The sequence below is a fragment of the Staurois parvus genome, unplaced genomic scaffold (genome assembly GCF_062004578.1).
Source record: "Staurois parvus isolate SC_StPar_1 unplaced genomic scaffold, SC_StPar_1.0 ptg000388l, whole genome shotgun sequence".
In the NCBI taxonomy this organism is placed as follows: domain Eukaryota; kingdom Metazoa; phylum Chordata; class Amphibia; order Anura; family Ranidae; genus Staurois; species Staurois parvus.
This window is the reverse complement of record NW_028318184.1, coordinates 937,447-957,257: the sequence shown is the minus strand read 5'-3', so window position 1 is coordinate 957,257 and position 19,811 is coordinate 937,447. Positions and strand designations below refer to the sequence as shown.

The following is a 19,811-nucleotide window of genomic DNA, read 5'->3' as shown; positions in this document are numbered from 1 at the left end:
CATTCCCCCCCCCAACCCCCCATCCACGGGTGGCAGCACAACTTTCAGACAGGGCCTTCTTTAATATTGATTAGACCCTGGGCAACCATTTTCTTGCCCCCCCCATGAAATATTGTTCCCCACCCCAACATCAGCAAAAACAAACACACACACACATAGACTTATCTGAAAAAAAATTTAGTAATATAAACATAAACATAAACTCACTGGTTGCTAGAGGTTACTACACATCCTTACTGTTCACTGATAGGTTGCTATAGGTTACTGCTTATTACCGCTCAATGATTGGTTGCTAGAGGTTACAGCACATCATTACTCCAGACATACTACAGGAGACGGTCAGAGACGGCCGACATAATACAGGAGATGGTCAGAGACTACAGACATACTACAGGAGATGGTCAGAGACAGCGGACATACTACAGGAGGTGGTCAGAGACTGCGGACATACTACAGGAGACGGTCAGAGACTGAGGACATACTACAGGAGATGGTCAGAGATGATGGACATACTACAGGAGATGGTCAGGGACAGCGGACATACTACAGGAGGTGGTCAGGGACAGCGGACATACTACAGGAGGTGGTCAGAGACTGCAGACATACTACAGGAGAGGGGCAGAGATGATGGACATACTACAGGAGACGGTCAGAGACTGCGAACATAGTAAAGGAGAATGAAGATGTCAGAGGGTACATCACCCTATGTCTGTTCTCCTATCCCTGTATATTGCCTGCTAAACACTGCACACATAATGGTTATTCCTGATCACCATAACAGGAACTCTCAGTGTCCCCACACACCAAATTTACTTACTGCTGTTTTACACCGACAGATCCCTGGCTCCTAGTGCAGGGCAGAGAACCCCCCACCCTTACCTCACCTCATTAGTCACATCTCCAGTTGTCAGGGGGCAGAGTGATCAGCTGTTAGAGGCATGTGGTGTTCATGTGATGGCTGGATGGAACTCAGGAGACAGGAGAGGCAAAGGAGCACTGAGCTAGCAGATTCAAGAGGTGAGAGAGAGAGAGAGCCAAGCAGGCATCCAACTGGACCCGCCTAAGTCAAACTCTGCCCAATGAGCATTCAGCCAACCATAGCCTTGGTTTTCAGTCCTCAATCCAACAACCGCCCCCACCTCAAACCCCAACCCACCCCACCCCCTTGGCGGAAACACCGCTCTCCCCCAAACCAGCAACCCCCAAACTGCCTGATTAAACTACTAACCTTAAAAGAAGCAGTTGGCCACGCTCCAGCAGTGAGCAGCTTGGAGGATCACTGGCAGTACTTCACTAGGTCCCCATCCCTGCAGCTTGTGCCATTTCTTCCAGGGGGCGGCCACCCTAGGCAAATGCCTTGTTTGCCTCGCTGAGGCAAACAAGGCATTGAATATGTCACTTATGAATATAAGTGTACTGTCAAGGCATCTACCTGACACCAGGAATGGAGCCAAGTGTTAAAATAGTGTAACTCTAGTACACATGCATGGCAGTTGTACCATCATTGACTGCTCAATGGACTGAGCAAGGAGATGGCAGACCTGAAAGAAGACAGGGACATGGCACCAGTGGGGAGAAAGTGGCTTCAGATAACTTGGGCCCCAGAGCACTGCAGGAGAGCACACCCAGAGGTAAATGTGTCATAATGTACAAATATGCTGTGCATACTTTATTATGTCCTCCCCAATCCCTCCAAAATACATTAAGAATGCATTAAAGAATATGTAAACCCAACATTTCATATTCCTGATATGAGAGTGGTCAGTTTTCTAGCTGTGCAGGGAACTTACTGTGCTCTCCTCCAATGATCAGATTTATCCTGACATCCCCTTCCCCTGCACAGCCTTTCACTTTGAAGATCAGTGTTCTTTTGTTTCTCCTCCCCTAGCCCTTATGTATGAGAACAAAGGATATGTTATCACTTATAATAAAAATGGGGGAAAAAAAGGTATTTTTAATGCTTTTTATATCTATACAAAAATGTGTTGCCTTTCATTACTATTTTAGCCTGAATGAGTTTTTTTTACAAGGCAAGGGTTTACAATCACTTTAAACGATAAGTTCACTTTTTGTAGCATGTTACATGTTACACCCATATTCAGGCTGTAACATGTTACAGATGCACCAGCCTCCGCACCCCCCCCCTTCCCGATCCCCTGTTTTGACAGCGAGTGGGATATCTTCTCGCATCATTGTTCTGTGAATGTGAAAGAGACAAGTACCGATTGCCTTTGCAGCTGTCAATTTGTAGTTCTCAATGAACAAGTTGAGAGTGTGCTGTTGGGCACTCTAGGTAGTTAATTGACCTTCCTATCAGATTGTAGCTTCCTGCCTGTATCTGTGAGAACATCACAGACAGTCTGCAGGACCATGTCATTACACCCACGATCTGCGGATTGTGGGCACAATGCTTTACAGTCTCCTAACAAAAAAAAATGCATATTTTCTTACCTGCAAAAAAATGTGCATTTATTAATTTTTTTGTAAAGCTGAACTTATCCTTTAGGACCATCAAGACAAAATGTACTGATTCCTCCTACTGAACAGTCATGTCTGCTAATATGACACATTTCATAGTAAAATTGACCAATTACCGTGACAACACTTGCGTCAAATGTGCTGTTCTGGGCGGCTGCTATATTAGACATGGATCCCAAGATGTTCACTACTGCTGACACCTCTGCTGTATTGTTAACAAAAGTCCCACTGCTATTGGACATCTGTTGGATAATATCAGGAACTTTAACCTGAGCACTTCCTAGACCTTGTTCCAGGGTCTGTAAAGTGCAAAAAAAAAAAAAAATAAATAATTATTCATTCAGATCATTATTTATTCAGCTTACTTACTGAAATATGCATTTGTTTCACATTAAACATATCTAAACCCCCAAAACACTGCATATTGTCTGAAAGCAGAAGCCCTGTAGAATAAAATTATGGCAGTTGCAAATTTTATTGTTAGTAGTTGCACATTACAAACATGTTTATCTGTTACCAGTGATTTAAATCCACCCAAATCACTTCTGCGTGAAAGGCCAAGGTCGGCTGAAGAAATGTAAACAAACCCTCAGATGCTGTTGTGGCCATGAGTTTGTTTACATGCCAGTAAAGCCACCATAGTAGTTTTGGGATGGCAGAAATAGGGTTAAAGCATACGTAAACTCAACATTTCAAATTCCTGATATGTGCCTGCGGTGCCATGTACTTGTATGAAAAAGTATCCTGTTCTCCTGGCTCCTGCCAGCTTCACAACCAAAACCTCTTAATCCAGCTTTAGCCCACACCCTGGGAATTTTGGACACCTGTAAATACTCAGTGGGCTTGCTGTCCCCTCATTTGCCGTTATTAAAACCGTTTGAATGCACTTTGCTCCCTCCGGGGGTAACGAATATACCTGCTTTCTCATTTTGGATTTCTCATGTTTTTGTGATAGTACACTCTATGCTGACTGTGAAGGGCCTCCACACTTTGACAGTTTGGAGAAAATCACTATATTCCTCCCAATTAAATCTTCTGCTACTTACAACTGCTTAATTTCCTTGCACCCCTAGTCTGAAACCTTGCTTCGTCGAAGTCTCTTATGGGTTTTGAATCCATCTGTAAGTTGACGGCTCCAATGAAGGGTACACTGTCCTTGATCTATGCCTCCATTCAAGGCCACTCTTCTGAACCCTTGCATTCATATTGCACTGATTGGGCTTGGGACTTGCGAGAGTCCTTGACTATAGCTGATTAGGCGCTGATCTGGCAGGAAATTTTTAAATGCTCCGGGGGATATACAAACTTTAGAAAATTCATCCAAAGTACTCACCAGATGGTATTTTACTCCAGTGCGCATAGCAAAATACGTCCCTAGCTATAGCTTGTTATGCTTCCGAAGCTTCAAGGCCGAAGGGGCTATGTTCCATGTTTGGTGGTCCTGCCTGGTAGCTCACTGCTTATGGTCCAGAGTGTACAATATGATCCATTCAGTCACACAATTTAATATCCGCAAAAATCCAATTGAAGCCCTCCTCCATAGATCACTCAAGAATGTTGCGCAACTGTCCCACATTCTCACTTAGTTCTATTTTATTGCAACAAAGCATGGACATTACCATCTCTAAATTTCGAGGAAGTTAAGTTCAGAATTCAGGGATTCTTCATTAACAAAAAATTAACAGTGGTGCTTGAGGACAAACATGATAAATTTCTCTCAAATTGGCAGCCCTGGCTCAGCTATCGACCAGTCTCCCATTTCACCACAAGGCTGCTCCAACTCTAATCTGGTAGTTCGTTACTACTCCCCCTGAGTTTGAGAGGGCAGAACCGTAGTCACCTAATCCCTGTGGCAGATATTCCCTACCTTTCCTCTCTTCATCACATTTGCCCTTCTAACACTTTTCTCTTTTCTTTTTTTTTTTTTTTACAGGGGACCCCCCCTCCTATTGGCAATGACCGTGTCATCTTTTCTGTTCCCCCCTTTTTTTTTCATTTTATTCTTTTTCTGTTTTTTATTATTTTTTCCTTTTAATGTTACCTAGACTTTATGAGTGCTCTTCCCCCATGAAACATGTTCCCAAAGGAGAACGTATCCTTTACATGTTCAGTTGGCTTTAAACAGCTCTTGATAGTTACAGGAGCTCCTTTCAAATATCCTGGACTTGTTCTTGTGCCAAAAATTTTCCCTTGTTATCTTCATTATTTTACATTATTCTTAACAAAAAAAACAAAAGACAATTGAAAAAAATGTTAACTAAAACCTTTAAAGTGAGAGCGCACAAATAAAGTCCTCATAATGCAATATATATATATATATATATATATATATATATATATATATATATATTTAAAATAAACCACCCTACAGACACACCCTTTAAATAAAAAAAGTAGATTTTTTTTTCCTTTTTTAGCAAATTTTGCCAAGTGCTCAATGAGCAAAACTGAGAGTTTTTTCTTCCACGGACAAATCAAATTTGACAAAATATTTCAGCTTATTCCTACAGGGTGTGTCATATGTTTCTTAACCACGTAACACCATTTATGTACATGAGCCGGACGGGAACAGTGCAGGAGCAGGTTGCCGTTCATAAACGGCGCCCGCATTTACAGCCTGTGCTTGCTTCCTCTCTGTGCGGGACCTTTGTGTGAGGTCCTGATCATGTGATCACTGATTGGACAATCCGTGATCACATGAATAGTAGTAAACAAGATGTCACTTCTGACATCATTGCTTACTACTTGTGAAATCTGTGAATGAACACAGAGGTCACATGGTACAAGGCTATTCACAGCAGCCTTGTACCATGTGACAAGCTCTCACAGTATTTCTCAATGGCTGCAAGAATGCTGCCAGAGAGAAGGATAAATTATTGTTTTTACAGCCTTTATGGGTGTAAAAGCAATCAGTGTAAAAAAGAAAAAAAAAAATCTTCATCACCCCCCACAAGTAGTACAGTGTCACTATAGTGACACTGTACTGCTAGGGTGACAGTATGTATAAAAAAATAAAACCCATAAATAATAATAGAAAAAAATTTAATAAAAATGTAAAAAACAAATTTGAAAAATTATAATTTTTGGTTATAAACTAACTTGGGTTATATTTTTTTTACTAAAAAGATAACTGAATACATTTTGGCCAAGATTTATGAAGAAAGAATATTTATTTGCAAATTTTTATAAGAAAAGCACTATTTTTCAAAATGTTTGGACTTTTTAATTTATATAGCAAAAAATAAAAATCCCAGTGGTGAATAAATACCACCAAAATAAAGTTTTATCTGTCTCAAAAAAATGCTAAAAATTCATATGGGTACAGTGTTGCATGACCGCGCAATTGTCATTCAAAGTGTGATAGCACTGAAAGCTGAAAATTGGCCTGGACTGGTAGGGGTTAAGTGTTCGGACTTGAAGTGGATAATCCCATTTCATGTAAGAGCTGTAGGTCAGCCACTAGGACGTGTTACCTGAACACTGCTTAGCGCAGTCTGTAGTTGCTGGCTAATACAGTTATCCTTCACAGCGAGCCACACTCCATCTGCCGAGCAATCTCGGGTTTTAAATCCTGATTTTCCCAGAGGACAGGTAGCAGAAGCAGACATTCCTCCTCTTGTCACGTTCCAAGTAACACCATCTATCAAACTGATGCTGCAATATATATCTTTTGCTAGGGTAGAAAAAAAAACATATCCATCACTGCTGTATTGCTATACTGTACTATCACATACCTGCATGTTGGCTAAGTGGCTTCATTTCTACGTAAAGTAGTTGCATGCAGTTAGCTTATTCTCCCCATATTTTGAGTGGGTTTCCTTCCAAAACCCAAATAATATTTGTTGCTTTATCACTAAATGAAAAGTGAATGTGCGTACTTGTACAATGAATGCTGCGCATGTTGCAGGAAATGAGAATGCTGTTGGCACACTGAAGGAAAGCCATGGAAGTGTCCTTCAGTTAATGCCGTCTGCAACTCTTGTGACCTTTTCTTAGCCGATGGATCTATTGGTGTTCCATGTGTACCCAATGGATGAATCTGTCTGCAGTTTTTAGTGTACGTGGCTGTCATGGGTTTTTGTCCTTTGACTATATGAATTATTACAAACACCGCTTAAGAGGATACGCGTTAAAACGCGTTGGTTCACTGATAAATGAAACATATAATAGTGACTGCAAGACATCTATGAAATGCATTTGTATGCTGAATTGAGCACTGATAAAACTGTGTATTATACATAACAAGAACAATATGTTCTAAAGTATAAGAAGCCATGATTGTTGTTTTTAAAATTTTTTCATGTTTAGTAATAAAGATATATTTTATAGATATATACAGTAAGTGCATTTAAAGTTGCTAATGATTCGTTTTTGTCTTTGTAGTATTCAGTATGGAATGTTGGCACATTAGCACTTAATGGTCCTATAGTTTGTGTAATACTATTCCTCTCAATTTCTGTAAGGGTGACGGGATTGGAGAACAGAAAGAGAACATAAATTTGCTCTTTGCAGACACATAATTTATGAAAAACTGACAAATGTTGGGTAAGATGGCTATTCTAAATACTTCCATATTTGGAAACCCTTGGTAAAATATACAGTATTCACCCAACTATAGCTATCAACAGCTTAATGACTTATAAACATCTCAAACTGAAGCCCAATAATAACCTGAAAACCAAGGCTTTCTTAGACATATATGCAGCATCTGGATTTCTTGTTTTGTTATTACAGATAACCTGCTTTATACTTACTTTGAAAAGTCCAATAAAACATTAAAACAAAAAAAATTATATAGCCAGAGTTGCCACCACTCATCAATGTATGATTACCTCTCCTTCCTCGCTCCTGGAGTTGGCCCAGGTTTTCACTGACATGTTGGCGATGGAAATTTTGGTGGCAGAAGATAGGGTGGACCCCGAAAAATTCACATGACCTGGACTTGTTGGCGGGCGTATAGTGATACTACAAAATTTTGGGACCTCCTTGTTTAATGCCTCCTCCTGCTTTAAGCTATAGGCATGTCATTGGGCACTTCTCTAAATGTTTAAGGTAGAGCTATCTTCAGATTTTGTGCTTTGTTACGGTTTCTAAAGCGAACAAAATCCTCTCTTGTATTAAAAGAGGTATAGACTCCAGAAAGAGAAATATCATATTACCCCTGTACAAATCATTAGTAACACCTCACCTGGAATATGCAGTTCAGTGTTGTGCACAAATTCACAAAAAGAACATTGGGGAACTAGAGAAAGTACAGAGAAGGGCAACCAAACTGATAAGAGGCATGGAGGAGCTCAGCTATGAGGAAAGATTAGAGGAACTGAATTTATTCTCTCTTAAGAAGAGGAGATTAAGGGAGGATATGATCAACATGTATAAATTCATCAGTGAGAATAAATTCATCTTTCCTCATAGCTGATCTCCTCCATGCCTCGTATCAGTTTAGTTGGCTTTCTCTGTACTTTCTCCAGTTCCCCAATGTTCTTTTTGTGAATTGGTGCCCCAAACTAAACTGCATATTCCAGATGAGGTATTACTAATGATTTGTACATTGAACTCGGTGTAGAGCTATTCACCCTGAGGTCATCACAGAGGACAAGGGGGCACTCTTTACGTCTTGAGGAAAAGAAATTTAATCTCCAAACACAAAAAGGTTTCTTCACAGTTAGAGCTGTGAAAATGTGGAATAGATTCCCTCAAGAGTTGGTTCTGGCCAGCTCAGTGCATTGCTTTAAAAAAGGCCTGGATTCTTTCTTGGATACACAGAATATAACTGGATACTAACATTTATAGGTAACGTTGATCCAGGGAATATCCAATTGCTTCTTGGGGGATCAGGAAGGAATTTATTTCCCAGCAGGAGGAAATTGAATCATGCTTTGCTGGGGTTTTTTTGCCTTTCTCTGGATCAACTGTGGGTATAGGATTATAACTTTTTTTTTTTTTTTATGGTTGAACTGGATGGACTGTTGTCTTTTTTCAGCCAGACTAACTATGTAACTTTGTTACATATTTTTCTTTTCAAGGCCTCCCCAACTGTTCCTGAGTCCCAGCATTTGCCTGTTCAGATGTACAGATAGTATTTGTGTATGGCCTCTAACTCTCTCTTGTTAATCCATAAGTGTGCATTATTCTTTTTTACTTACATATTTTTGTGATGTATTTTGGCATTGTATATTGTGCATCTGTGAAACCCTTTAAAACCATTTGAACAGACAACTATTTGACTAAAAAAAAAAAACTGAAAAATGATTTTGTCTTTTGTATATTTGCTTGTCAGTACAGAATTTATTTGATCTCCTTGGCCTGTCTTGGTAATTTTGGGGTAGTTCAGTCTATCTTTTTTGTTTTTTACTGATCCATCAATATGGTACTTTATGTTGCTCCGTGTACATTTAGTGTGCATACCTTGTATTACAGTTACAGGAATCACATTTGATTTTTGCTGGCCAGCCTTGTTCATAAATGTACAGGTGTAGTTAGTGTCATTAGTAGGGCGTGGAGGAGACAATGTGTAACAGTTCAAGTCTGTCCTTCTAGCTGTCAAAAAAAAAGAAGTTTTTAACCTCAGAAAATTCATATTAATAGGTCAGTTCGTAGTTGGAACATTTGAAACCAGTATGTTCAACCAATCAATTATCAAGCAATGAGCAATGTTTTTAAAAGTTGCATATAGGCAATTTATCAAGCTTCTGTGTACTCCAAAATTGCCCCAAATCTCAGCAACACTGGAAACAAACTACATAGCATGCACTTTGCTGTATTATTCAACAAATATATTTTTCTGAACTAAAAAAAAATTCCCAGCTATAACATCTGTAATTGTGAATTAACCCTAGGGATATGATTGGAATGGAATATGAGCACATGAACTAGAAAAACTTCACACCAACCTGCATCATAAGACTTCAGAGGCACAAAAAGAGTAACACCACTTACACCTAAAATGACTCAATCACATGAAGCAAATTAAATTCCAAACAATCACATCCCGCGATGCCTCCTATTTGAGGAATACTTCCTTACATGGCAAAGTTATAAATTAAATGAGGATCCTTATGTGCCCACCCTCCTCCTTAGCACAGGCACGGATACATAAAGCAAAACTATAGGCAAATATTTATTTTTTATTTTGGATAGAGTAATGGAGGGTTACAACCCCTGTCAGATTTTTTTTTTAACATCTGTGTCCCATTGGGTAGATTTATCTTAATTTCCCATTCCATATCAAAAGCAGGAAGTGGGAGGAATTCCCTGGAAATTAAGGGATTGCCTTGGGGCCCCCTGGTTACCAGAACTAATATCCCTATTGGAAGATTCCCCATCTACTACTTTTCTGTGGAAAATCCAGAACGAATAGAGAGGGCAAATCTTCCTAATGGGGGCACATAAGGCAATAAAAACCTGACATATGTTCTAATCCCTCTCCACTCTGTCCAAAACTAAAAAAAGTTTTACCTTTAGTTATACTTTAGCCAAGATCCTAAAGTTGGCTGGTTACCGAAAAACCTGCTTATGAGCTTCAAAAACTGAGAAAAAGAAATTATAATTAAAATAAAAGTACAGAATGTATAGAAAGGCTTTTTTTCTAAATTTACTCATGGATGAATCAATAGCTCAGCCCAAGGATCAATATAGCAATGATGGGGATACAATTCTTTCACAAAGGAAATAGTTGAGCCTCTTCAAGTAAAGAACTACTCAACCAATAAAATAAGTTGGCCAGGACATCTTGTCATGATGTTGTTCATTAAAGATGAATTTAAACTGGATACCTGCTGGCTCTATTTGATATTTCTCCTTTGGTTAATTGTGGCTGATCTCCTCCTCTCATGTAGGCTTCTCTTAAGTCATGTAGGCTATTTTAATCAGGAATTTCCCTTCCTCTAGGCTTCAAACTAGAGTGTACTTTCTATAAATGTATGCAGAGCTAATTAATCATGGATGAAGAGTGATGATGTTGTCATTCTCCACCCATGATGTTATGAATTAGGAGTCTTCACACACATTCTTTTGTGGGGTGAATTTTTGAATAAAACCACACAATAGACATATCACTAACCAGATGTTGCTGCCAATGTTAACTTGTCATACGTCCAGGTGACATTATAGTTCTCTCCGTCATAGGGCACACAGCATTCTAATTGTAGCTTGGATGTGTCCTGAGAGGTTAGACTCTTCTGTAATGGGTTGATGGAGATCGCCAATGGAAGGAGGGTGATGTTGACTTCTGCCGTTGCTATATGTACCAGGCTATCATTGGAGAATTGGCAGTAATATTTCCCTGGAACAAACCAAACCATAAGCTTCTGCTAATGACTTATCATTCATTATCTGAAAGGGAGCATTAAGTTGACACCTTTGCGTTTATATAACAAATAAAGGTTTTGAAGCATCTAATCCATACCTTGGGATTAATATTAAACTATCATGAGAAACAGGCTTCCTTTTTAAGGATTACTTTTGGTAGCCCAGTATAAAAGCTGGATTTTCCACACGATTGGTTGTCTAACTGAGCATGCATTCCCATCTAACTGTTCCTGTGCAACACATACAACTGGTGCAGACCCAATGTGCCACTTTTCCAATGTTTACTATGTGCAAGTTGAAGCATGCATGCACCACATATACAGAACTACAATTACCATGATATTCAATCATTGGTGAATATATTATGAAGAGAAGGTGAGCAAAAACCTAGCTTTAATAAATGAGGTGTGTATACTATATAAGATTAGATTTAAATACATGTCAAGTATATGCTGAAACCATGAACTTCCTTATGCTGGTACCTAGAGATATTCTGGTGAAGTGAGCATTACTTGTAAGTCTTTGCAAGAACGGTGAATATAGCTTTGTGCGGTATCAGATTAAAATTACAGTAAATACTGTTTGTTAAGTTTCTGAATTTTGACAGTGAACCCATAACGTGTTTTGTGCAATCAAGCCAAGCAGCAGCAGAAAAACAGCTTTTAACTGAGATGACCTGCAGGAGTTAGTAAGATTTAAAATATCAAATGATTCAAGGTTATTGATCCATACCAAGTTCAGCATGTATACAAACTGACTGCTATTTTTTTTTGCTGCCAGTTCAGACTGCAGGTACAAGCTTATCAAATATTTCACCTAAATGGCATATAGGTAGGGGTTAGTACCCCATTTAGGGAGACCCCTCCCTTGGGTGGAAACTGCGAGTGGGGCTAAATGAATCCCTTATATTCTAGTACTGAAGAGCTTGGGGCAGAGGATGATGGGAAGAGGCTAACCCTGGTATGCTACTATGTAAGCTTGTAGTCTCAGAAAGCAAACCCTTCGAGGTAGGCTCTGTTGGAGTACTCAACCTAAAGAGGACTACAGTGAGAAACTGGTCAGCAACCCTATGTTTAAATTAAGCTTGAACTATACAATTCTACTGATGTTAGGAGTAAAAGGCAGAGGCGAAGTTGTATTTTGGCAAAGAATTGTACATTCTGTTCCTGCTACAGTAAAAAGTTTAAAAAGGCTGAACGTGTGACATTTCTTTATTACCAGAGTTGCGCCTTGGGCCAGAAGAATATGAGTAACCACGACTGCGGCGTTCCTCCACGTTGTTTTTGTGCATCCAATCTTGATCATGTTGCAGTACAATGGTGGGAGGGGCCCTTGGCCAGCATGACTATTGCTGGTGGCAAATCAGTCTCCTGATTACAGAAACATACTGTATCTAACAAGACAGGCATTACTCCTAGTGAGTGCTACTACACAATTCAGTATGAAGGGTGACAAACTGAGGAATTGTACATCGTACTGCCACAATGTGGTTGGACGTCTACTCCACTTTCCTCCTCAGTAATTCTGGTAGCATGTACTAGAGCTGAAATGTCCTGTGTTTGTGAACATGGAAATGCAATTATTTTAGTAAATATAAACTACTAAATACCTTTTCTTATTCATTTTTATTAATTAATAAATATTTATAATATAAAAAAAAATACCTTTTCTTATCATCAGTTAGAGCAGTCTTGTGACTTCTATCAGTGTCCAGCAGAGCACTGGTTAAAGCTTGTAGGAGTTTTCATTCTGCTGTAGGAAGATGAAGAACCCCTGACCTCTGTCTGAACAGTGCTAATTGGCCCTGTGCTGATCCCATGCACTTCCCCAAGAAAAAAAACCTCTCTAGCAATACACACCAAACTGAGCATGTGCAGAGTGACTCCACAGGAGATAAGAGGGGGACACTGGAAGAAGGGGAGGATCAGAGAAGACAGGATGAAATACAATGCAGAGGCTTAACCCCTTAGGTTCCACAGTGAGTATAACAAGCATGCTTTACTGCATATACAGACTGATTTTACTGTTGTGGGTTAAGTGACACTTTAATTTGTTAACTGAGGACTTCTGCAAAATATACAGTTGGAGATGAAGTGAAGTGAGGTGATAGTGATAAAGTTCTCTCAGATCAAACCAATCGCTGAGCCTTCGGACCCTAAATCAGCCCTCATTCCTGTACCTTCACACCTCAGATCATGCCAATTCTTGCAGCTTCACACCTCCGACCACTCAAAAGCCTGCACTTTTGCACCCCAGATCAGGCCCAATTCATGTTTTCTCAGGCCTCAGATCAGCTCCAGCTTCTGCACTTTCAAGCCCCAGCTCAGCCCCAATTCGTGCACCTTTACACCTCAGATCACCCCAATTCTTGCACTTTCACACCCCAGACAGCCAAAATTCCTGCACCTCCAGACCTCAGATCAGCTCCAATTCCTGCATCTTCACACTTCAGATCAGCTCCAATTCCTGCATCTCCAGACCTCAGATCACCCAAATTCCTGCACCTTCACACCTCAGATCACCCAAATTCCTGTACCTTCAGACCTCAGATCACCCACATTCCTGCACCTTCACATCTCAGATCACCCAAATTCCTGTACCTTCACACCTCAGATCACCCAAATTCCTGCACCTTCACATCTCAGCTCACACCAATGCCTGCACCTTCACCCTTCAGATCACCCCAATGTTTGTATTTTTACATGCCAGATCAGGTGGATCTCCCAGGACTCCTTTGGATGCCGTCCTTGATGCTGGCGCGTGCCACCTCTGGCACTAATGCTGGGAGTTGCCTACCCCTGCTCTATAGGGATGCAGTGGCTGCATGAACGCAGCCACAGGTCCTAATTGGACAAGTGTAGAGGTGAATAGCCCCGAATGCACACTGTCTGTGTTCGGGGCTGTATACCAGCACCCACGTGTCTGTGAAATTAAAATTTTTAGCTGTGTTCGTATAACCACCTTAGTCCCCACAGAGTAACACAGGTTGTCAACACACAGCTCTAGCCACATAAAAAGAAAAGGCTGATTCACACTGTAAAGGCCATCAAGCCTCATTCACGCACAGTGCTTTATTTATTAACGCAATACAGTTTAACCCTTCAGATATTGCAGGTGTTTGGAAGTTATATTGTGTTTGTGTCTGCTAATAATAATTTTACTGTATTTTTAGCAAGAATATTATCTATTGCCATATATTGTCCGATAGGCTGTGCAGGGCCCTGTGAATTCTAATAGCAGTCCTGGTCCCATTAATCCACCATGACCAGAAGATAAACAAAGGCAGACATGTTTGAAGTGCAACTCTTTTGACAACTATGGCTCTCCATAGATTTAATGGAAAAAAATGTAGACATGATGGAACAGGATATGTGTAATTTGCAGGTTAGCCAAGTGAAAATAAAGGAAAAGAAACTAAGGCAGCCATTACATCTAAGGATTGGTAAGAATATATTAACATTTTTGTTTTTTCGGTAATATACACATTAATTACATGTAGCTGTAAACTGCACAGCCTCTTGTCCCATAACCTTCCTTAGATCCTTTGTGTGCTTGAACTTTAGACATCAACAACACTGACCTTTCCACCACTGATCGGCATGACCGATTGTAAGGACAGAGACAGTTGAGCTGGACAGTTGCTGAGTTGACACATCCACATTATCTCCGCCAGCAAACAAAGGATTGGTGACATTATTGGCAACGAGTGTCCAGTTCACGGATGTCATGGTTTCATTTATCTGGCAGACCAGCTGGATGTGGTCACCAAATTTCACTTCCAATTGCATGGGCTCAATAGTCACCATTCCTGCAAAATGTAAGAGCAATCCAATATGTTAGGTTTATTTTAATGTTTTCTCTCTTTGCCTTTCTTTTTTCTTCTCAGCTCTTTTTGAGAGCACCAAAATCTCCCTTAACTCTCTGATATGATGTGCCCGCCTCAAAGAGAACTGATCTCTAGGATCTCATCGTGAGGAGCCAATCATGAGGGCTGAGACTGCTGGGTCAAATGACCACCAAGCGTATGGTTTCAGACTTGTTACATGCCAGAATTGATGTGCGGAACTACAGAGTTTAATCCCTTACCACCTTCAGCTAATGCAATAGAGACAGATCCTTACTTAACAGCCCATTAGTTATCTTTTGAGAACAGCTACATGTGCACCACCTTACAGAAGGGCCCCAGTGAAAGCCAGCTAACTTCCACAATTAGGCGCCAGATACTTTAGACAACACCAGGGGTACATCTATGTCAGTACACATACAAACACCTTCTATTTTGGCTGTATGCATACAGGAACGCTGTTTGAGAAACTATTGCTAAGAATTACAGTGAGCTTTCTTTTATGCCATTCATGATTTCACGGTTGATGCTATTCTTACTGATATTGTGTGAATTAGTGTAATGAGACATAGCCTTATTGCGGCATAAGTTAATGGCCATAGGTGAGGCTGAACTGCCCATCATTTACTCTAACGTATTCTGTTGACCTGTTGATTTGATCTATGCATTGCATTTGCTTACCCCTCAATAAAATATTCATCTTATTAATTCTTAAGTTGCTTGTGGTCTATTTACTGTGTGCTATCATACAAGCGTAGAATATTAACACTTAAGTTACGCAGGTGTGAGTAACCTACAACCGGGTGTGTTGGTGGGGACTGAGCAGGGTAAGAAGTCGTGGTAGAGCCATCAAACTAAGCGGATCTTCAGGGAGTAGTGCTACGTCACCTCAAAAACCCTAATTTGGTCTTGTTAATATTTGCTTTAAACATCTGAAGAATACAGTAAAAACATAATTCAATAACCAAAAGCAGTTTGAACACACTAACCAACAATATTTTCATTCAGAAGCTGAAATACAATAAAATAAAATTTACTTTGTAAAGTGTGCAAATAGGAAAGTTAGGAGCAAAAGCGAAGCATTCCATGAAAAAAAATTATTACCTGCTGTTGATATCTGTAATGATATGACACTGGAGAGAGACTGAGATACCAAAGCATTGCTGGACGCAAGTTGCGTTGAGGAAACTGGACTCGACACCAACATCCTGTAACTGGCTATCACACTTCCTGGACTTGATATAAGCACAGATGTCTTTAGCATGCAGGTTATTTGTTACTCAATTTTTGCATAGGAAAAGCTTTTCAATACATGGTTTGTTACCTGAAGCCAAGCATCGCCACAGACAATGGATTGCAATTCTTCGTGTAAGCATGTAGAAGCTGATAAAAAGAACACGTAATGATTATAAAAGCAACTCTCTTGTTCAAAACCAGTTTTTATCCATTTAGTAGAAACAATTGAGCACTGACGTGATACTTTTTTTATTTGCACTAACATACAATTTTGAGGACAAGCTTTCGGGGTATGTCCCCTTCTTCAAGGTCCAAGCAGTACTTTTAGTACAATTGTTTGTCCTTTGTTGTTTGTTGCATTTTCTTTAATAAAGAACCACTATCTTGAAAAAGGATGATTTTAGAATGTGCTCAAGAGAAAGTGATTTGATTGGGCAGTAAGAAGGGGGTTAATGGTTGGCTCAGGTTTGTAAGGAGCAGGAATGTTGCAGCAAAGGATTCTGGCAGTGTTCTTGGGATCCATGCCCCTTCTGAGGCCAATACCTAGAGCTAAGACCTTGACTAGGAGTTTTATTTGGGAAAACATGAAACTGATGCTAAAATGCTACTGTAATTTTGGGGTATCCTAATTGGATTTTACCTTCTTTCTCTTAAAGTCCTTACTGCTATTGATTATATTGAGTGTTGTACTAGCTATGGATTATTACAAAAAAAATTTGAAGTTTAATTAGCAAGTATGTAAAGTTCATTTGTCAGGGAAAAGAATTTAAAGTGGAACTTTTGCTAGCATGCCCAGAATTTTGGTTAAAATGCCCTTTAACTTTATGTTAGTTTAATGAATAAGAAGATAATGTTTGATCAATTTTCTGGTTCAACTGCCCCTCCACCTCTAGGCAATAATGGCCATTTAAACATTTTGTTTTCATTAGGGCAGGTTCACGCAACCTTACGTGTTCGAAGCTGAGGAGCGGTGCCTTGTGTTTTATAATGCAAGGCTCAGTCTCTCTTTTTTTCTAAACATTAATGGAATGCCAGAAAGTTACATTCCATTAATTTCTATGTACAGGAGCTCAGCTGCCATAAATAGAAAGGCAGGGACATGCAGGGCGGGTTCGCACTATAGCAGAGAACTGCATTTATCTGTCATTGGTATACACTCCCACTTGCTCAGGTTTTGTGAAACTATAAGATACAGTCAGAATTCTGTTTGAACAATTTCTAACTATATACACATGCTTTTAACACATATATCTTTAAATACCTTAATTTAATATAGAGGATTAATCCCGGACTGGCATCATGGGCCTGGGGACCACCATCCACATCAAATTCCAGTCTGGGATTTACCTTCTACTTTAGCTGTGAAACACATGGAAATAAGTTTCATGTATCCATACTATGTAATATACTTGTAAAATGTATCGTACCAAGTTCAAACCACATTTGTTTTAACTGATTTATAATTAAAGTTGAACTTTACTAATAGAGTAAACTTTGGTACAATTCTTGGCACCTTTAAAGTCACATAACTAGAAGAAACTGTGTTTGTATCTATTGATCCAAGGGATGTTGGTGCCTATCCACACAATTCTGGCATCAGATATATATCCTATATGTGTATTTCAAATGTTCATTTAGCCGTTTGCCCACAGTTCAGCCTTCTTTTGACATATTTAACTACTTCCCACCTGTAGAACGTCACATGACGTCCTGGACTTGAAGTGGAGATATTGGGATGATGCCTGCAGCTATAGGCATCATCACGGTATCTTTTTTTTTCAGCCAGTGATTCCCTTAAATGTAAAAGCTGTTCTAGCAGCTGATTAGCCACTGGATTGTTTTTACAGGAAGCAGGAGGGGATGTCCCCCTGTCATGTACCTGGTAAAGATCAGACTGGAGAGGGGGCTTCTCTTGCACCTCTTGTCCAACAGTGATGACAGAGAGTGTAGAGACTCAGAGTGGCACGAGGGCCGGTGTAGCAGGCAGCGCCAGCTGGGGTTTGCAGGAAGCAGATGACTGTATATCACCAGGCAGGACCAGAAATTGGAAAACGGTGACACTGGCTTGGCAGACAGGTGTATAGCCAGGACACAAGCCAAAAGGTCATCAACAGGTGGGAAGCGAGGCACAGGAACATCAGGCAGGACACAAGCCAGGATCAGTACACAGCTGGGCAGTTAGGCACAGGAACACAGTACAGGAGCCGAGGTCAAAATAGGCAGGCAGAAATCCAAGGACAGGTCAGGGGAAAGTCGAGTCTTACATACAGTTGCAAGAAAAAGTATGTGAACCTCTTGGGATTACATGGAGTTTTGCATGAATTGGGCATAAAATGTGCTCTGAATGTCATCTAAGTCACAACAATAGAAGAACACAGTCTGCTGAACATAATACTACACAAACATTAGATGTTGCCATGGTTTAATTGCACATAACATGTAAACATTCACAGTGCAGGGAGGAAAAAGTATGTGAACCTTTGGACTTAATAACTGGTTGACCGTCCTTTGGCAGCAATAACCTCAACCAAACGTTTCCTGTAGTTGCAGATCAGACCTGCACAACGATCTGGAGTAATTTTGGATCACTCCTCTTCACAAAACTGTTTCAGTGTAGCAATATTCTTGGGATGTCTGGTGTGAATCGCTCTCTTAAGGTCATGCCACAGCATTTCAATCGGGTTGAGGTCAGGACTCTGACTGGGCCACTCCAGAAGGTGTATTCTGTGCTGTTGCAGCCATTGTTTTGTTGAATTACTTGTATGCTTTGGGTCATTGTCCTGCTGCATCACCCATCCTCTGCGGAGCTTCAGTTGGCGGACAGATGGTCATACGTTTTCCTGCAAAATGTCTTGATAAACTCTGGAATTCATTTTCCCATCAATGACAACAATCCGTCCAGGCCCTGAGGCAGCAAAGCAGCCCCAAACCATGATGCTCCCTCCGCCATGTTTTACAGTGGGGATGAGGTTTTGATGTTGGTGTGCTGTGCCTTTTTTTCTCCACACATAGTGTTGTGTGTTCTTCCCAAACAACTCAATCTTGGTTTCATCTGTCCACAGTATATTTTGCCAGTAGTGCTGTGGAACATCCAGGTGCTCTTTTGCAAACTTCAAACATGCTGCAATATTCTTTTTGGACAGCAATGGCTTCCTCCGTGGTGTCCTCCCATGTACTCCATTCTTGTTTAATGTTTTCCTTATTGTAGATGTGTCAACAAAAATGTTAGCATGTGCCAGAGATTTCTGTAGGTCTTTAGCTGACACTCTGGGATTCTTCTTTACCTCATGCAGCATTCTGCGCTGTGCTCTTGCAGTCATTTTTACAGGACGACCATGCCTAGGGAGAGTAGCAACAGTGCTAAACTTTCTCCATTTGTAGACAGTCTGTCTTACCGTGGACACCTGAACATCAAGGCTTTTGGAGATACTTTTGTAACCCTTTCCAGCTTCATGCAAGTCAACAATTCTTGATCGTAAATCTTCTGAGAGCTCTTTTCTGCGAGGCATGGTTCACATCAGACAGTGCTTCTTGAAACCAGTAAACCCAAAACAGGTGTGTGTTTTTTAAAGGCAGGACAGCTGTCAGCAACACATCCAATATCATCACACTGATTGGAGTCAAGGTTGGCTCACTCCTGGCTCCAATTAGCTCTGGGAGAAGTCATTAAGCTAGGGCCTCACATACTTTTTCCTCCCTGCACTGTGAATGTTTACATGTTATGTGCAATTAAACCATGGCAACATCTAATGTTTGTGTAGTATTATGTTCAGCAGACTGTGTTCTTCTATTGTTGTGACTTAGATGACATTCAGAGAACATTTTATGCCCAATTCATGCAAAACTCCACATAATCCCAAGAGGTTCACATACTTTTTCTTGCAACTGTAGGTAAGCAGGTATGGCAGGTCAAGGCTCAGATAAAGCAGGAACTATCTGAAGA

General features: G+C 40.3%; 1 protein-coding gene across 1 annotated transcript in view; it reads right to left on the bottom strand.

The window, feature by feature from the left end:
• Positions 1-19,811, bottom strand: part of LOC149455748 (adhesion G protein-coupled receptor F3-like) — a 51,119-nt gene that overhangs the window by 13,475 nt on the left and 17,833 nt on the right. The window contains exons 6-12 of the mRNA XM_089685874.1: positions 15,957-16,015; positions 15,737-15,867; positions 14,369-14,596; positions 10,541-10,762; positions 8,887-9,018; positions 5,952-6,151; positions 2,595-2,777 (exon numbers count right to left, since the gene is read on the bottom strand). Coding sequence (XP_089542000.1) covers positions 2,595-2,777; positions 5,952-6,151; positions 8,887-9,018; positions 10,541-10,762; positions 14,369-14,596; positions 15,737-15,867; positions 15,957-16,015 — 1,155 coding nt within the window. The remainder of the gene's footprint in view (positions 1-2,594; positions 2,778-5,951; positions 6,152-8,886; positions 9,019-10,540; positions 10,763-14,368; positions 14,597-15,736; positions 15,868-15,956; positions 16,016-19,811) is intronic.